Source organism: Rhodnius prolixus, unplaced genomic scaffold (genome assembly GCF_049639745.1).
Source record: "Rhodnius prolixus isolate KJV_2025 unplaced genomic scaffold, Rpr scaffold_7, whole genome shotgun sequence".
NCBI classification, from domain to species: Eukaryota; Metazoa; Arthropoda; class Insecta; order Hemiptera; family Reduviidae; genus Rhodnius; species Rhodnius prolixus.
Window position 1 is genome coordinate 17181481 of NW_027411582.1, and position 24422 is coordinate 17205902.

The 24422-nt window shown below is 33.9% G+C and overlaps 1 protein-coding gene across 3 annotated transcripts in view; it reads left to right on the forward strand.

Moving 5' to 3' along the window:
- Window positions 1-24422, forward strand: part of LOC141447079 (protein Skeletor, isoforms B/C) — a 186912-nt gene that overhangs the window by 112685 nt on the left and 49805 nt on the right. For all 3 annotated transcript variants that reach the window (XM_074114269.1, XM_074114271.1, XM_074114272.1), the window contains exons 2-3: window positions 16362-16514; window positions 16822-16903. In XM_074114269.1, the coding sequence (XP_073970370.1) occupies window positions 16362-16514; window positions 16822-16903 (235 nt within the window). The remainder of the gene's footprint in view (window positions 1-16361; window positions 16515-16821; window positions 16904-24422) is intronic.

Sequence of the window (24422 nt, forward strand, 5' to 3'; positions counted from 1 at the left end):
AAACATTAGTGTAAAATAGTGACAGTGAATATAATAAGGTGTTAGAATAAAAAAAATATTATCAAAAATATATAATGTCGGCCTACACGCGTCGAAAAGTCAAAACCAAATACAGAGATCGTATACGGTTGGAAAGGGCTTCTCAAGAACAATCGAATGGTAATATTAAAACACCATATGACCGAGTCAAGCTGTGCCTAGAAACGTAAAAGAATAAATGCGCCCGAGCGGATCAACGACGGTGTCCAGTACATCTACAGCTGGGGCGGTTGAAATTATGCAAGTGGATAATGAAATCGCTTCTACATCGACAACGGATTGTATAGGCATAGATTGTGTTCGATCGTCGATTATAAAGACACATTGGGCAGCAGCTAGTGCACGTTTCACTACGACGTTTGTCAACAATCCATTCAGACATAAGTGTGATGTGTGTGATCGTCTATGGTTTCTGCGCTCATTGAAGCTAACAAAAGAAAAACACTTACCGCTGCTTTTTGTTTCCTTGATTTCATCCTAAATACATAAATAAAAATATTTTATATTCAAAATATAACCCGTTACCGTAAACGTATTCACGTACAACACACGGCCGTGTCCATGACACTGCCACAGTTTTTTTTTAAATTTAATGTGAACATCGAACCGAAAATTGGCCTCCGTATTTACTTGGACCCCAGATACGCTCTTTTTAGGCGACTAAGTCCAAAAATATATTCCAGATTCCACATTGAAGTTTGAAAATCGTTGATTTTATCGATTGTAACACACTTGTTGTATCCCTGACTGGTTTTGGACTCAGGGAAAGCTAGTTCATGAATTTTCTTGCTTCGTTTATTCAAATAGTGACTCCTTTGCCCTCGTACCGCTATGTTGCAGTTATACCAACTAAATCAGCCGACAAATAAAGGTCATCTTCAGGGCTTATTGACAATACAATATTTTTAAATTGTTATTCTAAAATTGGTTTTCTTCTGTCCTGTTCTGCTCACGAAGACTTGACATTCTTTCTTCCTTTTAGATTAATCTATCAGTCACCAAAAACAATGTACAACACAAGTAATAAATGCAATTAAACAGTAATAATTTACAAATTGCAATAGCGTAATTGTAGAAATAAACAAAATATTTAAAAGATATGCCATCTGAATATTAGAAACTGGTATAAGTGTACAATTAAGTTGGCCATGAAAACATCCTTATTGTCTCTTTTAATATCGTGACCTCTTGTATTTAAATGCAAATTAATATTTAAATGTAAAATGAATTTTCAACACTTATATCAAGTGATCCTTGTCCTTAAATAAAAATATGTCAACCATTTAGATATTAATTAGGTTATTTCTTTTATTATTTGTTAGGTCATAAAAATTTAAAGCGTACTTCTTAATTAATCTTAAATTAATGTGGTAACTTAGATTTTTTGTTTTGTTTAATACTTCAATTGTTAAGTATAAAATGTGAAGTAGTCACGAACGTGGTTTTGTAAGTGGGAAATCCCCGGTTCAGATCCTGGGTGTAGCTACTTTTTATTTGTAAAGTATTTGCTTCCGTTTACCTAATTCTCCGCCTCAAAAAAAAAAAAAAAATGAGCGATTACTTTATTTTATATTGATTTTTTTCTGAAATATCATTATTCTTGATATTATGATCGTTGTAATAAGCAAGTAATAAATCAAATCCACGTATAATCGATTAATGTGACTGGTTTGAATATTCTGCGAACCACCCAAGTCATCAAATCCAGGAAGTAAGGTTTCAATTTTACGAGTATTTTCAGTTAAGTTTAAAATTTAAAACGATTCTTTTGTCTTACTTGAAATGAGAAAAAGTATTTTGTGAAATAAACCCTTATAATTGCTAGAAGTAAAATTCGCTTTGTTTTTTTAATTTTTTTTAATGATTTAAGGCGCGTCAACATCTAAGGTCATTTGCGCCCGGAACTTTTTTCAGTGCACTGCCGGCCTCCGGACAGTGTTCTCTCGTTACAGACAACACTGTCCATCACCGGACAGTGCGCTGTAAGAAGCTCCTAGGAAGAGAAAATCTAAGGGTCAGTCGCTGGATTCGAACCCGGGTCCTCCGCGTGGGAGTCCAGTACGCTAACCACATAGTTAATCCCCTTCCCTTTTTTTTGTGTTATTCTTTAAACATTGTGGCTGCTACAATTTTTTTGTATTAACCAACTTCACATTTTTATAAGCTGGACTTATTCCCCTGGAGTTACAGCTATTTTATAAACTTTAAGGAAAGAATATATTAGTTATTGATCAATACTGTTGCTTAGCTCCTTTTTCCGATTTCTAAGCTAAACTCTTTGGGGTTTAGTTACTGGCACAACCTGTAGATCAGAGAGAGAAAGAGGGGCTAGAGTGAAACATCTCTGTCCATTAAAATGGAGGAGATGAAATTAGGAGACTTCAATCGTCACTTCCTTAATGTCTATGGGAAGGCACAAAATAGCCAGGTTGGGCTGCTGCTGCTACATTGAAAAGATTTCTCATTAAGCAACTAACTCTTTCACCATTTTGAACCATTCATTTGCTATCCCATTTTGTTCAGACCAAACTTTATTTCTTACCTTAAAGTCTATAAACTCTGATTAACTCTAACATCTTTTCTAATTATTTTTATTTATTTATTTATTTTAATTATTTTTTTTTTAATTATTACAAAACTATTATAAAAATACGTATAAATAAAATTATTGGACTCTTTTGCATCACCAACAATTTTTTTTCTTTTCTTCAATTCACCCTTGTATTTTAAAAGAATTTAATAAATTTTAAAAATTTTGACAAGAACACTTACATGGCCTGCTTTTATAATAATTATTTATTTTTAATTTAAGGCGCGTGAAAATGTGAGTTTATTGACAACGAAAGGAGCTCCTTTTTCAGTACACAGCTGGCCTCCTGATACAGACAACATATAGGACAGTGAAGCTCCTAGAAAGAGAAAAAGTAAAGGGTCAACAGCTGGATTCGAACCAGTAATCTCCGCATTGAAATCCACTATACGATAACAACCAAGTTAATAATCCTTTCCCTACAAATTATTTATTATAATATTTTGTATTTATAATTATTTATAAATAATTATTACTTTATTTTACTAGATGAATTCTAAAGCCTACTTTTTTCGAAAAATAAGTTACATTTCCTTCAAATTCCGAGTTTTCGAAAAAATGTTTAAATTTTTCTTATTCATAAAACAAGTTTGAAGAACTATAAATAAATGCTGAAATGAAAGGTGAATCATAAGATTATAAGGAAGCATCATTAAACTGGACAGGTTAAACATTATTTCTAGAAGGTTGTAAGATAAAAAAAAATGGCGTTACACTTTCTCTTACAGCAGTAAGTGAGGAAAAAAAAACATCAGCAAACAACTTCTCTCTTCATTATTACGACAACCAGCGGAACGTGTCATCGTCGTTCCTTAGGGAATATAAATCCGGTATTTAGGAGGGTTGAACCTGCGAGAGGGTATCGAAGTGGTGGAAGAACAGAAGTGTATAGTGTGTAAGTTGAGTAGGGTTTTTAGTAGCGCAACCAGTCACAACCCGCCCAAACCCCCTTATCTATACTCAGTTCCCTTCTCGATCACATCATTGTATTGAGGACTAAAAGAGCGGTAAGAGGATTTTCTAAACCGGTCTCATAAACGTGCAGAACCCAAACTGGAAGGGTAGACCATAACACGAACTACTGGTGGAGATCCGTCTCCCCCTACACATTGCTGGTTATAATGCACGTACTGAATTAAACATCGATAAGACAACAGGGTGAGGGGATAGAATCTATATACAGGGTGCTGAGTGAGTTATCCCTAGTTAACGATTTTCACCCTTCAATTCATTAGATGCGCTAGTGTTTACATTATTTCAACTATTATAGTGCAGTTTCTCTACTATTATTTTTTTAACTTCTATTATGCAACGGGTATAGTCTTGATAATTTTTATTGTTAACATATTCCTGAAGAGTCTCCTTATAATCACGAGGAATAATTTAAAAGAAAAAGGGCTAGTAGACATAACGAATAAATTAAGTAGTAAATAGTAGTAGTTCAATGAAAAACCCGCCGATCTAACTTAAAAATAAGTTACAATTACAATAACTAATTAGGGAACTAAAAGACAATCTAAAATTAAGAAAAACATGGCTACACTGTAAATAACGGGTAGAGTTATGCCTTAATTATGCCGTGCACGTTTTTTTTTTCTGTATTACAAATCCTGTCAGATTTCTATCAGAGTTTCCTGACACTACTATCTACCTGAGCATTTGCCTTTTTTCTGCATACCTTGCATACTTTTTCTATATTATAAATCCTGTCAGATTTCTCTCAGAGTTTCCTGACACTACTATCTACCTGAGCATTTGCCTTTTTTTGCATACCTTGCATGCTCTTTCTATATTATAAATCCTGTCAGATTTCTATCAGAGTTTCCTGACACTACTATCTTCCTGAGCATTTGCCTTTTTTTACATCCCTTGCATGCTCTTTCTATATTACAAATACTCATTCAGATTTCTATCAGAGATTCCTGACACTATTATCTACTTGACCCTTCGACTTTACACTTTGCACAACTTGCACGCTTCTTTATGAGAGAAATCTGTTGTGTGATACGAAAACTTAAGAGAAGTCAAATCCTTTAAACGTCTAGAATCTAAGATCTAAGTTTATCTAAGATTGTTAATGGACTAACCGCTCAGGACACCATAAACTTGAATGTTACGACGCACAGAATAGGCGATTTCAGGAATTACTATGACATAAAATTATTTTTTCATTATTAAGAACAATGCAAAATAAAAAATAAATAATCTAGTTAAAAGATTTTAGAAACATAAAATGCTTGCGTTATACATTTTTATAAACTTTTTTATTCAGAATTCCGTCAAAATACTGCAGATTTTAATACATGAAGCCACTTATTGCATTAAAAGAGGAATTACACTTTAGAGTGGGCACTTTTTTGAGTTTCCCCTCTGCCCCGCCCTAAATATTTTACATCTTGCTTTAGCAAGATGGAAACTGCAAACTAGATACACTATGATTAAAATAACTTTATACTTGATGTATCGATCGTGAATGGTAATGCAGTGCTGCCACTACTTGCCTTGTAAGGAATGCTAAGGAGAAAGCGTGACGTCGTCAGCTTGGTTTTGCGGTAACCAGGCACTTGTGGCCGTGTTTGGTTCGAGAGGGCATGACGAAGAGGAAATACTATTTTCTAAAATGCACTTTAGAAAGTTCAATAATAATAATTATTGTATTATTATAACAAAATAATGATAATTATTTTCATTAGGTTGGTAACACTCGCTATTTTTAATAAAAACTTTGTTAATAGCAATTTGGAAAGACAATGAAAAGAATTAGTAATGGAAGCGAGAAAAGAGCAGTGAGTTTCAAGAATCGTTTTAATCAGTGGTATGCATTTGAAAATTACTAGATTTTATTGGACTATTTAGCAAGTTGATTCTATTTGTTTTTGACATGGTTCGTTGATGCTGATTCGGAATTGAATTGGAATTGAAATGAGAATTTATTTACAACTTAAAAGAAAGATACAAATTGTACAAAAGGAGGTTTCATTTCAAATTAATGTACACTCCACAACCTTAATATTTGGTCCAAATTTATAAATGGTCTAAACTTGCATACTAAGGCAAAAAAAAAAACCTTAACTAAGTAGAGTTATTAAAACAAGATATGCTTTAGCCTTTTGTGCTTGTTCTAGTATTTTGTATAACCAAGAGAACTCAAGTTATAGTCTACAATACTCTTCACATGAAGATAAAGACTATGTGCACAAGAAGTTACAAATTTTTCCGTGGCGCTACAGATAAATGTAGACAAGCTGGCAATATCAAGTGCTACATGTATATAATCTATGGGTGTCCACCGGGGATAGGACCCAACTAGTCTTAAGCCGTTTGTTTTGGACTCTATTGTAACTTCCCGTAGTTGGTGCTACAAGTATTGGACCACACAGGGGCTGCATATAGGAGTACGGAACGGATATAAAGATAATGGATTAGTTTTTTATTAAGATGGTTGATGCTAGAGTTGCGGTCCAAAAGAGGAATGCTTTGATTCGGAGTAACAAAGAATATTAGTCCAAATCTTCATTTGAATTCACTGAAAAGCTACCAGCGTTGCTGGATACTACGCTCCACCATATTGCCACTTAAATTACACTTTCCGCTGATGGAAATTGCTGTCCGTAACGAGAGAACACTGTCCAGAGACAGGCAGGCAAAGAGAAAAAAGCTCTGGGCGCCAATAACCTCAGCTGTTAAAGCGCCATAATCATTAAAAATACAACTAAACAAAATATAAAAAGCGATTATTTTTTATTTTGCAACTATCTGTTTACATTTTCTTTTACAAAAAATAATAAAAATTATTTTTACAAAACAATTACAAATTACAAAATTAATAAATTAATGAGTATGAAAATATTACAATTTTCTTTTACAAAAAATAATAAAAATTATTTTTACAAAACAATTACAAATTACAAAATTAATAAATTAATGAGTATGAAAATATTACAATTTTCTTTTACAAAAAATAATAAAAATTATTTTTACAAAACAATTACAAATTACAAAATTAATAAATTAATGAGTATGAATGTATTTCAAAGTGGAATCAGGTTGCTTTGCACTTTCTGCTTTCGTTAAACGCTTCGTCAGGCTCATTCTAAGTGCTCTAGAATAATCCTGTTTCTTTTCCAATTTAGTTGGTCCTTTAACTGTTATGTTTTTAGGGAATAGATTAACGAAAAATTGCCAAATACTTATTACAAAAATGAATGCGGCCATTATACATGCATGATAGCATCTGTAAAAAACAAAAAGGAAAATATTCTTGTTATTACTTTAAATACAAATTTACTGCCAAATACTCCTTTAAGGATTTGGTGATACTGGCTATGTTCTGAGTATGGCTTTAGACACTCAACTTGTGCATCAATGGCACAGTAATGGCGTGTCATCTTGTTGCTAGTACTTCTTACTGGTGGCTTCCTTCAGACTGGCACTCCTCTTTTTCAGAAGAAACAAATTCTAACTAACTTATATTACCAAGTAATTCAAAATTTATCCATCAATCAGATACTTTCCTGTTAAAGATGGCAAATGAATATTCTATCCCATTTTGCCCCATCAAAGTAGGAGTTTTGCAAGGAAACATTCTTGGATTAAGTCTATAATCCATCAATTGACACACTGCTGATCACAACTTATGCAAATGTTATCAACAAAATGCTTTCAATTTACAAAGATGTTACGTGAGCATCTCCAATAGTTATAAGACCTCGTTCAGTAACATTACGAACTTTGGATGATCAAAATTAATTAAAAAAAGAAATTTTCTCTTAGGGGTTTATACTGGCCACGAGTGTCTACATCAACCATAACACACCAGAAAAAAATTCGCTACCCTGGACTCTTTCTTGGTTAGACGAGTAACATAATGGAAGACATAGAATGAAAACTGAGAATGTACGAGGTCTGTAAATTAAGTAATGAGACTGATTTTAAAAAAAAAAATTATTCATAAAGAATTACAATTCTATATTGTCACCTTCAAAATAGCTTCCTTCTGAAGCCACACAGCGCTGGGGACGTTTCTTCCACTCCTCATAGCAGTGCTCGAACTCCGATACTGGAATAGCCTTCAGCTGGTCGGTTACAGCCGTTTGAAAGTTTTCGACTATCCCAAAATGGGATTCCCTTGAGGTGATTTTTCAACTTCGGGAAGAGAAAAAAAGTCACAAGGACTCAAGTCAGGCGAATAAGGAGGCTGAGGAGCCACAGGAATGTTTTTACTGGCCAAAAACTCTGGTTTATTGAAATTGCTGTGTGACAAGGAGCATTATCGTGATGCAACACCCACTTGTTCTTGATGTTTGGTCTCACACGAATGACCCTTTTTCGAAGTTTTTTCAAGAACCTCTCAGTAAAAGTGTTGATTGACCGTTTGATCTTGAGGTAGAAACTCTTTGTGGACGATTCCGTGGATATCGAAAAAACAAATCAGCATGCTCCTTGTCACACAGCAATCTCGATAAACAGAGTTTTTGGCCAGTGAAAACATTCCTGTGGCTCCTCAGCCTCCTTATTCGCCTGCCTTGACAGTCCTTGTGACTTTTTTCTCTTCCCGAAGTTGAAAAATCACCTCAAGGGAACTCATTTTGGGACAGTCAAAAACATTCAAACGGCTGAAGGCTATTCCAGTATCGGAGTTCGAGCACTGCTATGAGGAGTGGAATAATCGTCTCCAGCGCTGTGTGGCTTCAGAAGGAAGTTACTTTGAAGGTGACAATATAGAATGTAATTCTTTTTGAATAAAATTTTTTAAAAAAATCAGTCTCATTACTTAATTTACAGACCTCGTATACCCAATGGCGCTAAGCCATAATTAGACCAATTTGGACTTACGGTCTTCAATTTTCAGACCGACATAACCTAAATGCATAAAACACAACATGAAGAAGAATAACTGTGTTACAAAATTGGACTTTTAACATTTTAACGTAAACATCATTCATTCGTAAGAAACCAAAAAACCAACGACTTTACAGAAGTTTCCACAAGTAACTAGGCTCACAAACTTGTCCTCACTGATTATCTCAGGGAATCCTCCAGTCGGTTTGATACGATGTTAGATTAAAGAACTCCTGCCAGAAGAAGGTGATGGTGGCTACCTTCACTCAGGGCAGTTTAAAGACAAATGCATCTTATCAAATTCTCTTATTGCATTAGTTTTGGTAAGTAATAATAGAGGAAAAGGTGGTAATATGGGACAGTCTTTTTTTACCTTGCATATTTTGAACCCTACAGAATTTAAAATCTACTCTGAAGTAAAATCATAGACATAACATTATTTGACTTTGTAAATATGGAGTCCTGAGTGGATTACAAACAAGGAGTCTGGAGTTACACTGAAAAAGTCTGTCGTGGTGCCATATTGGGTTTTCAGAAAGTGTGGTCCGTAATATGGGACACACATAATAATTATAGTTAATGTTCTCGTTTCTCCATGAATTGTAAAAATAAGCCTTAAATATGCCACAAAACTATATTTTATACAATTCTCGTACATTAAGGATAAAAATTAGGGTGTAATCAGTTTTCTTAGAGAAATGTCCAAGACATGATAGGTGTGGACTGGACACAAAAAATCACAAACAAATGACTCCTTTTCATAGGCAGTGCATTCCATATGAGCCCAACGACAACCAATGCACTCAATCCACATTTCTCCGGGCTTTTTGAGTTCTTGAACTTTTCTCCGCAAAAAAATGCAATCCGCATCTTCTTTATCTGGTGTCGAATTTTGGGGTGGAGTGGACAAATCCGATTCACCTGATGAAACTGAAACATCAGAATCGTCTTCAGAATCTGTTTGTTTTGATAATAGGCGACGCAATTTTGACTTTGGGTCCCTGAAGTGAAGTGCAGCTTCTCGAATACCATGTTTTTTCTCCCTTACAGCTTTAATAGCATCAATCATGTCGTTTTTTTACCAAGTTTTTACGTTTGCCTTTTGGCGATGGTCCTAATTTTGTTCTAGGCATATCTTTTTAGACCCTTTATAGTACACTGTTGAAAAAGAAATATTTATAAGACACTAGTTTCGTCCTCAGTGCCACTTTTCACACTTGTTCGGCAGTCGATTAACGTGGTTGTTACATGGGACAACGCTGTCCCATAATACCACCATACACCGCGTACAATATAACCTCATTTTTTTTCCAATATTCATTCATATTTGAAATCCAGGCTAATGTAAAGAATATTTACCCGGAGGTGTGGCCTGATTATTTTTAGGGCATGCGCAGTACAGCACACTTACCGTTGAGTTTTTAAACTACTTCCCGCCAATGTACTGTATATAATTTGTTTGAATTTCTTACTTCTTATGTTTCGCGCGCATGCGCAGTACACTTACTGCATAGCAACTGCTTCCTTTTTAATGTATTATCAGTTCCCGCGAGTGCCCTGTTTGTGACTTGAGGTGCCTTTTTTTTTGTAACTTTATGAGCATGAGCGTTTTAAATTTGCCGTTTTTTTTTAAAATTAAAGCATGAATGTAGTGTGAGTGAGGATGGAGTAATGAATGTTTTAAAATTTTGTATGGATGTTGGTTTGGATTTTCTGGAGGGAGTCCGCCAAGTATACCCTCCTCAGGAAAAGGACTCCACAGAATAAGGTAAGTTTCTTTTGTGTTGTTCTGTGTAATTAATGTAATGAATCTTGTGACTCAAATTAAAAAATTGAGGGTAATTAGGTAGGTTAGAAGGGGGTGTGGGGGCAAAGCCCCCCATTAAGAAATAAATAAATCACGGGGTGTGGGGGCAAAGCCCCCACATAAAGGGGGGTTTAAATAAAATTATCAATCTTAAACAAATAAATCGAAGTGATTCTGATTCGCTGTTACCATATAACCCGCCAGATTTAAATGTAAATATAAAATAAAGAAATAGTTTTATATTTATATTTGAATATGGCGGGTTATATAGTAACAGCGAATCAGAATCACTTCGAATTAGGCCACACCTCCGGGTAACTATTCTTTACATTTACCGAAATAATACTGGCAATTAAAACTCTCTCCTTTCTACATTTTTAATGTCTAAGGGAAATTATTCTAACTTTCCTCGGTATTAACCAAAAGCAGAGGAAAATCAACCTTAAGAAAACTTGTTTAGCATTGACACAATCAACATGGTCCTCTCTTGGACAAAGCTGCCACTCGATTGACGGCGCTGCCTTCTGCAGCAGACAAAGCCTATCCCAAAAGAGTAGTAAGGCACCAAAAACTAACAGATAGCCACTACTGGTTTCACAAAAACGAAGGTGTCCCAAATTACCACCTTCTCCTCTAATAAGTTAATATTTTCAAGAAATAGTAGTACATGTTAATTATGCAAATAATTGATACTTACATTTCACTGAATTGTTTGTAAAGTTTATCTACAGTTTTAGAGGCATTATGGAAACTTAATTCTGGATCATGTGCCCCATTGTTTATAATGCTTTTTAATAGTACAACACTCTTTACGCTGAAAAAATAGCCCAAAAAGCCCAGCTGAATTATTCCCCATGCATTGATCAGGGTACAACAAGCCGACAACTTCATCCCGCAGATTTTCGGCCCTAATTTATTCATACGACATTTCCAACTCATTTTTTATTTATTAATTTATTTTTTAGCGATTTAATGATTCCACATCGATCATATGATTATAGCTTACATATAAATTATAATTGTAAAATTACAGTTTAAGTAAACATCAAGACTAAATCTAACAATGTCCTTCTTCAATTTTTTTTTGGAAACATTTGGCTTAAAATTTTACGAGTTTTTTTATTTTTATTTTTGAAATTAATACTTTTGGTGAAGAATCAGTGACGATGTACAATCCAGTCTTAGTAACATTAATTATTTCAATGTCCATCCTTTGTAAATGAAAGGTATACATTTTTCAAAAATGCATTATTATTATTATTTGTACTTAGGCTGGAAACATAGTGGAGCGGCGGGCAAAGCGGCGATGATAGCTACTTCAGATCAAAGAGAGCGACGAGCAGCGAGCAAAGATTCGCATGCACATAGTGACGAGCTTAGTCGCGTTCTCCTTTTGACAAAACAAGATGGAGGAAATATTTTTATATGAAAATTCTTCGTTGAAACTGGTATTTGCAGCAGCTTAGTAGTAGGAGCTGCAGTGTACATGACATAAATAAGTCTAGAAATGAACTTGGTGAATTTCATCACTTGTACCAACAACTTCGGGAGCATCCTGGCAAGTTTCATGCATATTTTCGAATGTCTATATCAACATTTGATTACATACTAGCCCATGAATCAAAATCAAATTTTATTGTTTTTGAGTAATACAGCTCATAACAAGAGTTAGGCACAATGTAGAAAAATTAACTATGTAGGTTATTTACTAAATACAAATCTGTGTAACCCCATTAATCCTAGCAGTTACTTTAAGGTTAGAAAAGAATAAATAAAAACAAAATAGAAATATATGCAGATAAAAAGAAATTAGTCAATTAAAAAAAAAACAATAATTTTATTAAATCACTACACCATGATTTGTCGTAAATTAATGTTGTTAATCTGAAAAACTGGAGTAGTACGACGCTACAGAAGAAGGATTGGAGAATTCGTCCTGATCAGAAGTAGTAGGACGTGAAAATGTAATTTAATTTTGCCTAGTATTTAGATGAAAGTTAGCATTAAGGGATTGAGAACCAAATTAAATGTAGCAAAAATTACCTGAATTCTCCATTAACTACTAATTGTTAATTAATTTAAACTATTAATTATTAAAAACTATTGTAGCTTCACAAATACTATGGCCCCACAGAGGTTTCTTTAAACAAACTAAACCAATAAATGTATCAATATCCATAACCTTTGAAAAATAACCTTTACAAATTGAGCGCGATGAGAGCGAAGAAATCAAACATGTCATAACGCTTCGCTCTACTCTCTAGAGATAGCGTTGCTCTATCTTCGCTTTGCTCGCCACTATGCGCGGTCCCATATGTTTACTTGTGTTTGATTTCGCCGCTTTGCTCTTCGCTATCATCGCCGCTTTGCTCGCCGCTCCACTATGTTTCTAGCCTTATTAATAATTATACATACAAATACGAAAAGCACAATTTACTATGATTAATGGTTAATAATTTTGCGGTGAAATACTAAAAAAAGAATTTTTTAAAATCCTCGTAACAGTCTCTGCGTAATAAAGTACTGTGTTCAGTTGGCCAATCTACCTCCTTCTAGTGATATCTTTCTCTAATTAGTGGTGACCATTTTTTGTTCCCAGAGCCTGCAGTGAAACAGAATGTGGTTCGGAGACTTAACATTTTCATTGCCGCAAGAACAAGCGCAAGGAAAACGAAATAGTTGTAGCCTGAACAGATATTTACTGAATGTACCGTGTCCGGTTTACATATTGTGTTATAATGTAATCAGATTTGTAGTGCAGTGCTTGCAATCTACTTCTCACAGAGGGATAAGTATTTTCTTGTAACAACAGTTTTTGGGCTGTTGCTCCATAACTGTTCCCACAATGTTAGGGTGTTTTCACGTAGTACTTTCTTTAGGTAAGAAGTGGGAAATTCACAGGGGTGAACCAGTAAGTAATGTCCATAGACCTACTGTGTGACGTCACTTTAATTTTTTTTTGTGCTAAAATCATTACTTTTTTCCGATAAAAATGTTATTACTCAGAAAGTTTTAGTCCAAATTCGATTCTGGATGACACGGTTAGAAAGACAGATAAATTTTCTAAAAATTGTCACCATTTTGAAGCATAAATTATTCTCCAAACAGCCTCAATCTTCCTCCGAATACTGAAAAAACGAAAGTAATCGAAATTTTTAAGAAAACTCATTAGGCTCTTACGTGATCATTATCAGACCTAGGTGCTGGCACTTTTTATAAAAGTTTCCTTGTTTAATGGGCTTTCTAACGGTATATCATTTTCCTGGATTCCTTTTATCTTCGTATGAGAAATTACGTTTGTTTTGCAAGAAAACGTGTTCACGAGCACTCAAGAGGGTTAATTTATCAAGTTGTTTAATTCATTAAAAACTCTTTTAGATGGACCAGTAGTCAATTTTTAAAGTAGATTGTCTTAAAATAAGGAAGTTAAAGGTTACAAATTGCACTTTAAACATTTACTTCTGATCTATCTGAAATATTTGAGAAAATGTTAGGAAATATTTTCAATGAATTAAACAACTTGATAAACTAACACTGTTGAGTGCTCGTAAACACGTTTTCTTGTAAAACAAACGTAAGTTTCGCATACGAATATAAAAGGAATGCTGGAAAATGATATACCGTTTGAAAGCCCATTAGGCAAGAATACTTTTATAAAAAGTGCCAGCACCTAGGTCTGATAATGATCACATAAGGGCCTAATGAGTTTTCTTAAAAATTTCGATTACTTTTATTTTCCCAGTTTCCGGAGGAAGATTGAGGCTGTTTGGAGAATAGCTTATGCTTCGAAATGGTATCAATTTTTAGAAAATTTATCTGTCTTTCTAATCGTGTCATCAGAATAGAATTCGGACTAAAATTTTCTGAGTAATAACATTTTTATTGCAAAAAAGTAATGTTTTTAGACAAAAATAATAATTAAGATACGTCACTCAAGAACAGTGGAAAATATGAAGTTAGCCAATACGTCATTGAACTCCACTTCAGATGTACTACACACAGTAGGCCTATGGACATGACTTACTGGTTCACCCTGTATTCTACAGGAAATAGAAGATCATCCAAAGCAGCACTCTTAGCATTGATATCCGCCATTTTGTTGCCCTCAATCCCGGAATGGGCTTTTACTTAGACCACTTGGACAAGAATCCCTCTAGCTGCTAGTCTACTTATATTTTGTTTAATCTGTTCAATTAAAAAAAAAAAAATATTAACTTTTAACAGCAATTTAAATGTTACTTCACTTTCAGTGATAATAACTGTATCACAAAATGTTGAGCCGTGTTAAGGGATCTCCTGGTAATAACACATGTCAATACTACGTCATACGAGTACAAGTGTTGACTCTTTATCCAGTAGTTGCAGGAGATTGCAAAAAGCCCTTTTAACTTGGCAGAATTAGTCGAACATCCGAGCTATCAACATCCACTCTTATATGATTTCTTTTATTCTAATTTTCCTCGTTTTTCATTTGTAATCTTTAGTTGATCGTTAAAATCTCATCCTTCGTTTAATTAAATAATCTTAGACAAAATGTTCTTAGTATGAAGTAACGTAACCTACTCTGTGTTTATACAAATAAAGTGCAATAAAATCTTCTTATATTTCTTATTGTACAAATCTTTTTCTTCCTAGACACTATTATCTTTAAATTTTACCTTGACATAAAAGATATTGACTCCCTTATCAACATATTTTGGAACCTCTTAAAAGATCTGAAACACTTATACTAAAGCTACTTTTCAATATTTGTTCTCTATACAAAATAGAGTTGCATTTTATTTGAAGAGATAACTAATGCCTTGGTTATTTGCTTCTCGAATATTCTTTGATTCTAACCATCCTTCTAACTCCTAGGTTGTTAATACTGTATTCAATTTAGTACAGTGTGCAAGTTGAATGAAAGTGATCTGGACAGGAGTTTGAATTGATTGAAAATCCTCAGGGCCGGATTTAGATGAAAAGAGGCCCTAGGCTATTCCACTTATGTGGCCCTTTCACCTCCCATTTTTAAGTTTGTAAATTACATGAGAGATAATAAAATACATCACTATTGTGATATACAGGGTGAACCAGTAAGTATTGTCCATAGGCCTACTGTGCGTAGTACATCTGAAGTGGAGTTCAATGACGTATTGGTCAACTTCATATTTTCCATTGTTCTTGAGTGACGTCACTTTAAATTTTTTTCTAAAATCATTACTTTTTTCTAATAAAAATGTTATTACTGAGAAAGTTAAGGTCTGAATTCGATTCTGATGACACGGTTAGAAAGACAGATAAATTTTCTAAAAATTGATACCATTTTGAAGCATAAGTTATTCTCCAAACAGCCTCACTCTTCCTCTGGAAACTGGGAAAATAAAAGTAATCGAAATTTTTAAGAAAAGTCAGTAGGCTCTTACGTGATCATTATCAGACCTAGGTGCTGGCACTTTTTTTGTAAAAGTTTCCTTGTCTAATGGGCTTTCAAACGGTATATCATTTTCCAGGATTCCTTTTATCTTCGTATGAGAAATTACGTTTGTTTTGCAAGAAAACGTGTTCACGAGCACACCAACACTGTTAGTTTATCAAGTTGTGTAATTCATTGAAAACTCTTTTAGATGGACCAGTAGTCAATTTTTAAATTAGATTGTCTTAAATTAGGGAAGTCAAAGGTTACAAATTGCACTTTAAAAAAAAAAAAAAAATACTTCTAAACTCTCTGAAATATTTGAGAAAATGTTAGAAATATTTTAATCAATTACTATTTTTATAATCGAAGGTATACTCGTTCACCCTGTACACCAATATGTTAAATGTTAATATATAATATGTTATGTTTTTAGAATAGTGTAATTTTATATTTGCTAACAATTTGAATGTAGGCCCCTCTTGATATTGAGGCCCTAGGCTGATGCCTAGTTAGCCTATAGGAAAATCCGGCCCTGGCTGGCCTTTATAATCGTAAACTGTCATGAATATTTTTGGTTAAACATCAATTCCCTTAAAAAAACACAACCAAAAATCATGTTAACCATTGTAAACCTTTTTTTTTAATGGCAACTAAACTAATATTTTGTTTCAATTTTCTTGTTCTAGGGGAATGTCGTAGTAGACCACCAGTTGGTGATTATTACGGTAGACTGATTGGAACTTTACAAGAATATGCGCACGGTATTCGTGGCACAGCCTATGCGGTAGATGAATCAACTATTTTCGTCAAAGGATTCTCTTATGATGGCACTGGACCAGGTGAACTTCTTTATTGTTTTCATTTATGATAGATGTTAAATCTATACCTGAGAAAATTAATAATTAGTACAATAATTGGTCGCCAAATTCTAATCTCTGTAAGTCAGCCTGTTAAACTGAGAAATGGTAGTTAGCTTTTTGGCCAAATTATTGTGCAACAACAGCGAACTGTTTTATGATCATATAAATTTCGTGTATCCAAAAGATTTTAGAAGACTATATTATATTGACCGAGATTTACAAAATAAAAGAATATCAATTGCTGTTTGTCCATGCAATATCTAATTAATAATTCAATCATTTTCAGATGCCTTCTTCTGGGTTGGCAATACTCCAAGACCATCACCAGACGGCTATATACTTCCATATCCTGAAGAATTCAATAGCAGGTAATTGCAAAACATTACTTCTTCTAAAATAATTATAATAATGAAAGAAGACTTTAAAAAATAAAGAGCCCAGTATTCATAAACATAATAAGAGCAAGTTTGTACAACCAAAATGTTATACTTAACTAAAAAGCGTACTGTATACGGTAAAATTAAGGTCGTGAAAACTGTTCTAATCGGTGAATTGATACTATTATGGTTTTCCAGTACTAAGTGTATTTCTAATATCTTTATTTCAAGAAATGAATTAATGAAAAAATTACTGCATTAGAGTTGGACAAAACTTTTAATGCAGAATGTATAAATATTTTTGGTCTTACTAACCTTGGAGTTTTCTTATAAATGACTGAATTTAGGAGTAAATATATTCTTAGTAAGTGACTGAACTTGAAGTTATATTCTTGTAATGAAAGATTTTTTGGAGTTATATTCTTGTAATGAAAGATTTTTTGGAGTTATATTCTTGTAATGAAAGACCATGGAAGTTATGTTCTTGTAATGAAAGATCTTGGAAGTTATATTCTTGTAATGAAAGATCTTGGAAGTTATATTCTTGTAATGAAAGATCTTGGAAGTTATATTCTTGTAATGAAGGACCTTGGAAGTTATATTCTTGTAATGAAAGACCTAGGAAGTTATATTCTTGTAATGAAAGACCTAGGAAGTTATATTCTTGTAATGAAGGACCTTGGAAGTTATATTCTTGTAATGAAAGACCTTGGAAGTTATATTCTTGTAATGAAAGACTTTGGAAGTTATATTCTTGTTATGAAAGACCTTGGAAGTTATATTCTTGTAATGAAAGATCTTGGAAGTTATATTCTTGTAATGAAAGACCTTGGAAGTTATATTCTTGTAATGAAAGACCTTGGAAGTTATATTCTTGTTATGAAAGACTTTGGAAGTTATATTCTTGTAATGAAAGACTTTGGAAGTTATATTCTTGTAATGAAAGACCTAGGAAGTTATATTCTTGTAATGAAAGACCTAGGAAGTTATATTCTTGTAATGAAGGACCTAGGAAGTTATATTCTTGCAATGAAAGACCTAGGAAGTTATATTCTTGTAATGAAAGATCTTGGAAGTTATATTCTTATAATGAAAGACCTTGGAAGTTATATTCTTGTAATGAAAGACCTTGGAAGTTATATTCTTGTAATGACCAAACTTGGGAGAAAATATGAGATTATTACACCTCTGTTTTAATTTAATAGTGTATAATTTAAAGAATTTATTTCAACCTCTGTTAAATTTTATAAGCAGTTAATGCTGATTTTACTTTATGAAAAGAGAAAGACAACCACAGTGTTATTTTGTGCTCATTATTAAAGCCCACTAACTATATTGCCCCATTCAGTAACTAATTAAATACTATATTTTATTTTCTTTCTTAATTTGAGGCGCGTCAACAGCTGAGAGAATTTCTACATTTTCATAGCACTACCGAAATGTTTTTAAATTTATTGAATAAATTGAGTGAATTTATTTGAATAGAAAACAGAATTTTGGAGTAACGAATTTTCTTTTTGGATGTGGTTATGATAATCATCTAGAGAGGGAAATTTAAACAGTATGAAAGCCTTTTTTTTTGTATCCATTAATCTTTTCATCCTTTTCTAAGTTTATACTTAAATTTTTGTGTTTTTTTATTAAAGCTTTTGAACATTTTTAATTAAACATGGTGGAAAGTCATCCTTCTAAAAGTATACTGTTATTCTTCTAATTTCTATTTTTTTATTTTTTTTTTTATTTTCTGTTACTTTCAACTAAGAGGAAATATTTTGATCCAGCAGATTTTTGATTTTGAGTTCTAACAAGAAAAACTTCTTAATAATTTTCTTACCCTCACACAAGGACTTAAAAGAACAGAACTGAACAGACGCTGTCGACTACTTAAAAGACTCTCGAGACGATAGATCAAAACTCTCTCTGGACAACAAAAAGACTGATTTTTGTACTACTATTTTGAAACCTATCTGGGCGTAAGGAATAGAGCTATGGGGTTCAACCAATCGCTCCAATCTCCAAAGGATTCTCTACAATCTAAAATACTTCGAACTAATTGGACACGCTCCATTTTAAGTCTGCCAACCTGGACTATACACACTGACCTTAACATTCCTTTTGTCACACAAGTTGCTAAAACAAGATACAGAAAACTCCACTTCAACCTGCAATCTCATATAAATCCTCTAGCTCACAAAATCTTTCTTCAAGAACTCTTCCTGATAACCCGGACAAGACTCCTTAAAAGACAGTGGCCTCGTGATCTCCTCTCCAGTGAAAAGCTAACCATCTAATATTTGGGAGTGTTACCACTGGGGGTAACTTTTCCACTCGTTACCTTATCATTTATTACTCTATTGTATCATTGTTACTTATAGCACAATAAACGCAAAAAAAAAAATTTCTTGCTCGTGTAGAGTGGGCAGTGGAGTTATATGCATATAAAAGTAATGCATTTGTCTCCTAAACTAAGATCCTTGCCGGAAAAACTTCCAGATGCACTCTCTATCTTCAAATGATTTGGTATAAATAAGCGAAACAGTACAAAAACTACATCGGTAGCAGATTTGTTACTAGGCAATACGAAATACATCAAGTGTTCCCCATAAATTACAAACCCTCCTTTATAATAAAGGGGAAACTAACCCCCTTGCATCTTATTAGAAGTAATGGTATAAAAAAAAATGATAAAGAGAGCAAGAATTGTGTTAGTTTGATGCTAGCTAGGGGAAGAAATTTATGTATAGAGCAGAAGTGGAAATAGGGTGGTCGATGAACCATAGATAACTGATATAGTGAGCAGTGAGTTAATTGTTAACTTCCTTTTTATCTCCATTAAATCTTCAGTTTTAATTAAACATATAATCAAGTAATAAAGAGTCATGTTCCTAAAAGTACTATTTACGATTTCCTTGTAGCGCAAAAATTAATCTAAGCTACAATATTTATAATAAATTCATTAGTAAAAACAGGATTTATGAGGCTGTTAGAAAAAGAGACTTCAACGTGTCTCTAGTAATTTCGCACAGAGTCACACTGATGACAATCTCTTGTCACTTCATAATATAATCATTAAATATTAAGTCACATTGCGTCTAATTTCAAGGAATATAAAAGGAAACTCTGTGTTTCATTCAATTTCATTGCGTTATTTAAGGAAACTATAAACATAAAATACCTTTAAGTCGTGGATGTCATGTAGAAGAAACAAATGGAAAAGATCTACCCGTTATCTTGGGCAATATTTCATTGACGAGGAAGAAGTGGAAAAGCTAATTCATCAGATGGGTGAATCCTCAGATTTGAGTCAAAAATGTTCTACTCGTTCACTAAGTTATCGCTCCTACAAAGACGGAAGAACATTTGTGCTCCTCCTTAAGGCGTTCTAGAAGGCTGTTTTATATAACATGCGTAACATGAACCTGATCACAGATAGACTATCCGAATGCAATAGTAACTGCACTACAAATATGAGTATTTGTTGTCAGTATGAAGAACTGAATGGCTGTTAATTTCAGCTCGGGACTTGGGAGAGACAAGAGTGGAGGATTGATGTTCGAATACTTGGCTATTCCCGTGTTTCGAGTCCAAATCGGTTTCATTATTATTTTAAATACAAAAATTGAAATTAAAGTAATGCCTATTTTTTCAGGCAGGTTTTACGTCCTACTACCAAATAAGGTAGATGTCGTGAACGGAGGCGACTAGCAAACCATACTTTACTGTAAATTCATTTTTATTAACTGTTAACTAAAATTCATTGTTTGTTCCTTGTGCAATCTAAACGTTATTGAAGACACGTAAACTTAGGATTCAAGATTGGTGAGGAATCGGTCAAATAAAAAACAAACTCTTCTTGCAAACGTTTCGACAAATATATTGTCCTCTTCAGGGCCTGGATATTACAAATACTTTGTATATATTCATATATTCATTGAAGATACGTTTCATTTTATTTTTTTTTTTTGGCAGTGTGCCCAACTTTAAAAGAATTTAAAACTAACCTGTTTTAACAGGAGCCAATTGGATAAATAAAGCAATGTTTATTTTATTTAAATGGCGGAGACTAGATAAGTTTAATTAAGTCTATTAAAACAGCATCTTCGTACAGAATTTTTTTTTAATTACAGAATTTAATTTTTTAGTTACAAAGGAAGAATTATTATTGGCTTCACGAGTGGGCCATTTTGTTCATTTTGTATGTTTTTTGCCTTTCTTTTGTTTTAAATTGGAGCATAATTTTTCATTTATTTTCTCTTTACTGAATCATGTATATATTCGTTTCTTATTATTATTAGTTTGATAAAAACTTGACAGACGGTCGTAAAGATCATGTGATCTTGTGATGTTTTGTATGTTTCTTTATGAACCTGTATAAGAAAAAATAATAAACATCTTTATCTATCTATTTATCTAAATAAAATTCAAGAGCTAGACCGGGGAATCGAACCCAGTACCAAAAAAACATCTTAGCTTTGCACGTCTCAGGCTGTAAACATAGTGGAGCAGCGAGCAAAGCGGCGATGATAGTTGCTTCAAATCAAAGAGACCGAGGAGCACCGAGCAAAGAGTCGCATGCACATAGTGACGAGTTTAAGTCGCGTTTCTCCTTTCGACGAGACATGATTGAGGAATTATTTCTATACGAAAATTCTTCCTTGAAAATTTTGGTATTTACAGCAGCTTAGTAGCAGGAGGCTGCAGTGTTCATGATATAAACAGGACTAGACATGTACTTGGTGAATTCCATCACTTGTACCAACAACTTCGGGAGGATCCTGGCAAGTTTCATGCGTATTTTTGAGTGTCTATTTCAACATTTGATTACATACTAACCAGAGTTGAAGGCATGTTAATGAAGAAAAGGACGAATTTCAATGTTAACCCCATTAATCCAGTCCCATTTCTTATCCAACACAAATCGGTTGTGATGTAGAGGATCCTTTTGGTCCCACAGAGGTTTCTTTAAAAAAAACTACACCAATAAATGCAATATCCATTTTAACCTTTAAAAATTGAGCGCGATGAGAGCGAAGAAATCAAACATGTCACAACACGTTGCTCTACTCTCTCTTGGTAGCGTTGCTCTATCTTCGCTTTGCTCCCCGCTATGCGCGGTCCCATATGTTGACTATGGCGTTTGTTTTCGCCGCTTTGCTCTTCGCTATCATCGCCGCTCCACTACGTTTCCAGCCTCACCTCTAACCGCCACGGCTATCGTAGTGCCTTATTTTGTTGTAAATAGATCACTTGGTCAATGTTTATTTGTTTTAGTAGGAAATTTAAATTCTTCCCCTTTTTTTGTGTTTTCATTTTGATTTTCCCCATTTTCTAAACAATTGTATTTTTTTTAAATTAATTTCCTATTAAGGCGAAGGATTTACTAAACAGAAAATATTGAAACAGTAATTTCTTAAAATCATTTCACGCCATTTATATTTTAATGACAGTAAATCTCATTGAGGAACATGGAAAGAAGATTTCAGCAGTATTTTCCCCTAACGGCAACCGTTTGCTTCTCCTTTTCCTTTTTTTATCCTTCCTTTAAAGACTCTTGATTGTCCTTGATAATACCATCAGATCGATTTACAGTGTTCGATCTTCAGTGTCTCCCCCATCATCGTTCACCCTGCAGCTTACTACTACTATATAGAAATGTTCCATTCACTTTATCAAATTCACCCCTCGTCATTCTCACAAGGCCGTTTAATATTCCCTTTAACCCTCCGTGTACCCCCATCTAAGATAGAGTTAATATCTTAATTTACTTTTTATATTCCGGTCTCTGTATTCACTTCCTAAATATTTATACATTTTTTTTCTGCCTTAAAATGGCACCTTTAATCTTTTTTATTCAATCTTCTTATTAAATGAATATATATTCTTTTTGTCCAACTCATTACCGAGATAAAATAATATTTTATACTAGCCGTCATTTTCAATGATTTTTATCTGTTATCTGTAAAGACTTTTTCTTCACCATGACAGTATTTGGCGAAAAATTCCGTAACGTTTAGAAAGCGTTGCAGGATTGCCAAATGAAACTAGATGCATTGATTTTTTTAAAATATTTATGATAACATTCACATAACCTCTCGTAAAATAAAGTATTGCAACCTTTCAATATGCGTTTTAATCGGAAATTGAGGTCTTGTTAGCACACTAATAGTATCCTTTATAAACTGATGTTTTGAGATTGTCTACTTAAAAGATTATTCGCATAATAATATTATATAACGAGACTGATGCTGCTACAGAAGAACTATGCATGCGTCAAATCCTAACGACCGACAACTGTGCAGCGTAAAGCCTTCTCTTTCGATTGCAGCGTCTCACGTGTTTGTAGAGAAATCTGTCTGACCGGAACCATCGTTTGTGTAAGAGGTGTTAGTTTCGTTTTGCCGAAAACATGATACCTACACATGTATTAGAGCAACGAATTGTCAGTGAAATTTCACATGATACTTGGTAAAACCGCTACCGAAACTTATCTGTTATTAAAAGAAGTATCACGTGCGCAAGTTTTTGAGTGGTTCCCAAGATGACCGAGAAGACGTCGAAGATGATAACCGCCCGGGTCGCCCTTCCACGGCCAAAAACGGATGAAAATATCGATTATAATTAATCAACATTACTACCGTAAGGTGCTTGCTCAACTCCGTGAAAGAGTAAGGAAAAAAAACGACCCGATATGTGGAAGAACAAGTCACGGGTTCTCTATCAAGACAACGGACCGGCTCACACTGCATTGTCTGTCAAGTACAACATCCCAGTTTTAGGCCATCCGCCTTATTCGCCTGACCTGGCCCCATGTTTGACTTTTATCTGTTCCCCAAAGTCAAATCTGCATTAAAAGGAACACGATTTCAGTCCGTTGAAGCTGTGAAAGAAAAAGCGGCACGTGGTCATGCAGGAGCTCACAGAAAAAGACTTCCAGCACTGTTTCGAACAATGGTAAATTCACATGGAGCGTTGTAGGGATAGGGGAGGGGTGTATGTTGAAGGTGATAATAACTAAATATGTATAAATTTAAAATGAAATGTTGTACAGCAATAGTCTCGTTATTAAATAGCCATGTAAGAAGGCGTGAGTTTCAAATTATGATATTGCTGGGGAGGGACATCAAGGATTCCAAAAGGAAGGAACATCAAGGAAATCCATATACTACTGTCTTGTCAGGTCTAAAATCTTGACGTTTGCTACCATTATTTAAGGAATCCATAAATGGCAGGTGGAATTCAGAGACTGGAAAAGTCTCGAAATCCCTAATATTAGTCGTGATATTTAAGATCATAGTAACAATTTTATCTATTCAGAGTGTTGGTTTAGTGGTCAAGAGCGTGGCTTTGTAAGTGGGAGACCCCCAGTTCGAATCCCACGTATGCAGTCATTCTTATTACTTAAAAAAATCATAATATTTTTTTTTAATAAAGTGTAGTCACACGCGGGATTCGAACTGGGGATCTCCCACTTACAAAGCCACGCTCTTGACCACTAGGCCAAAACCCTGGC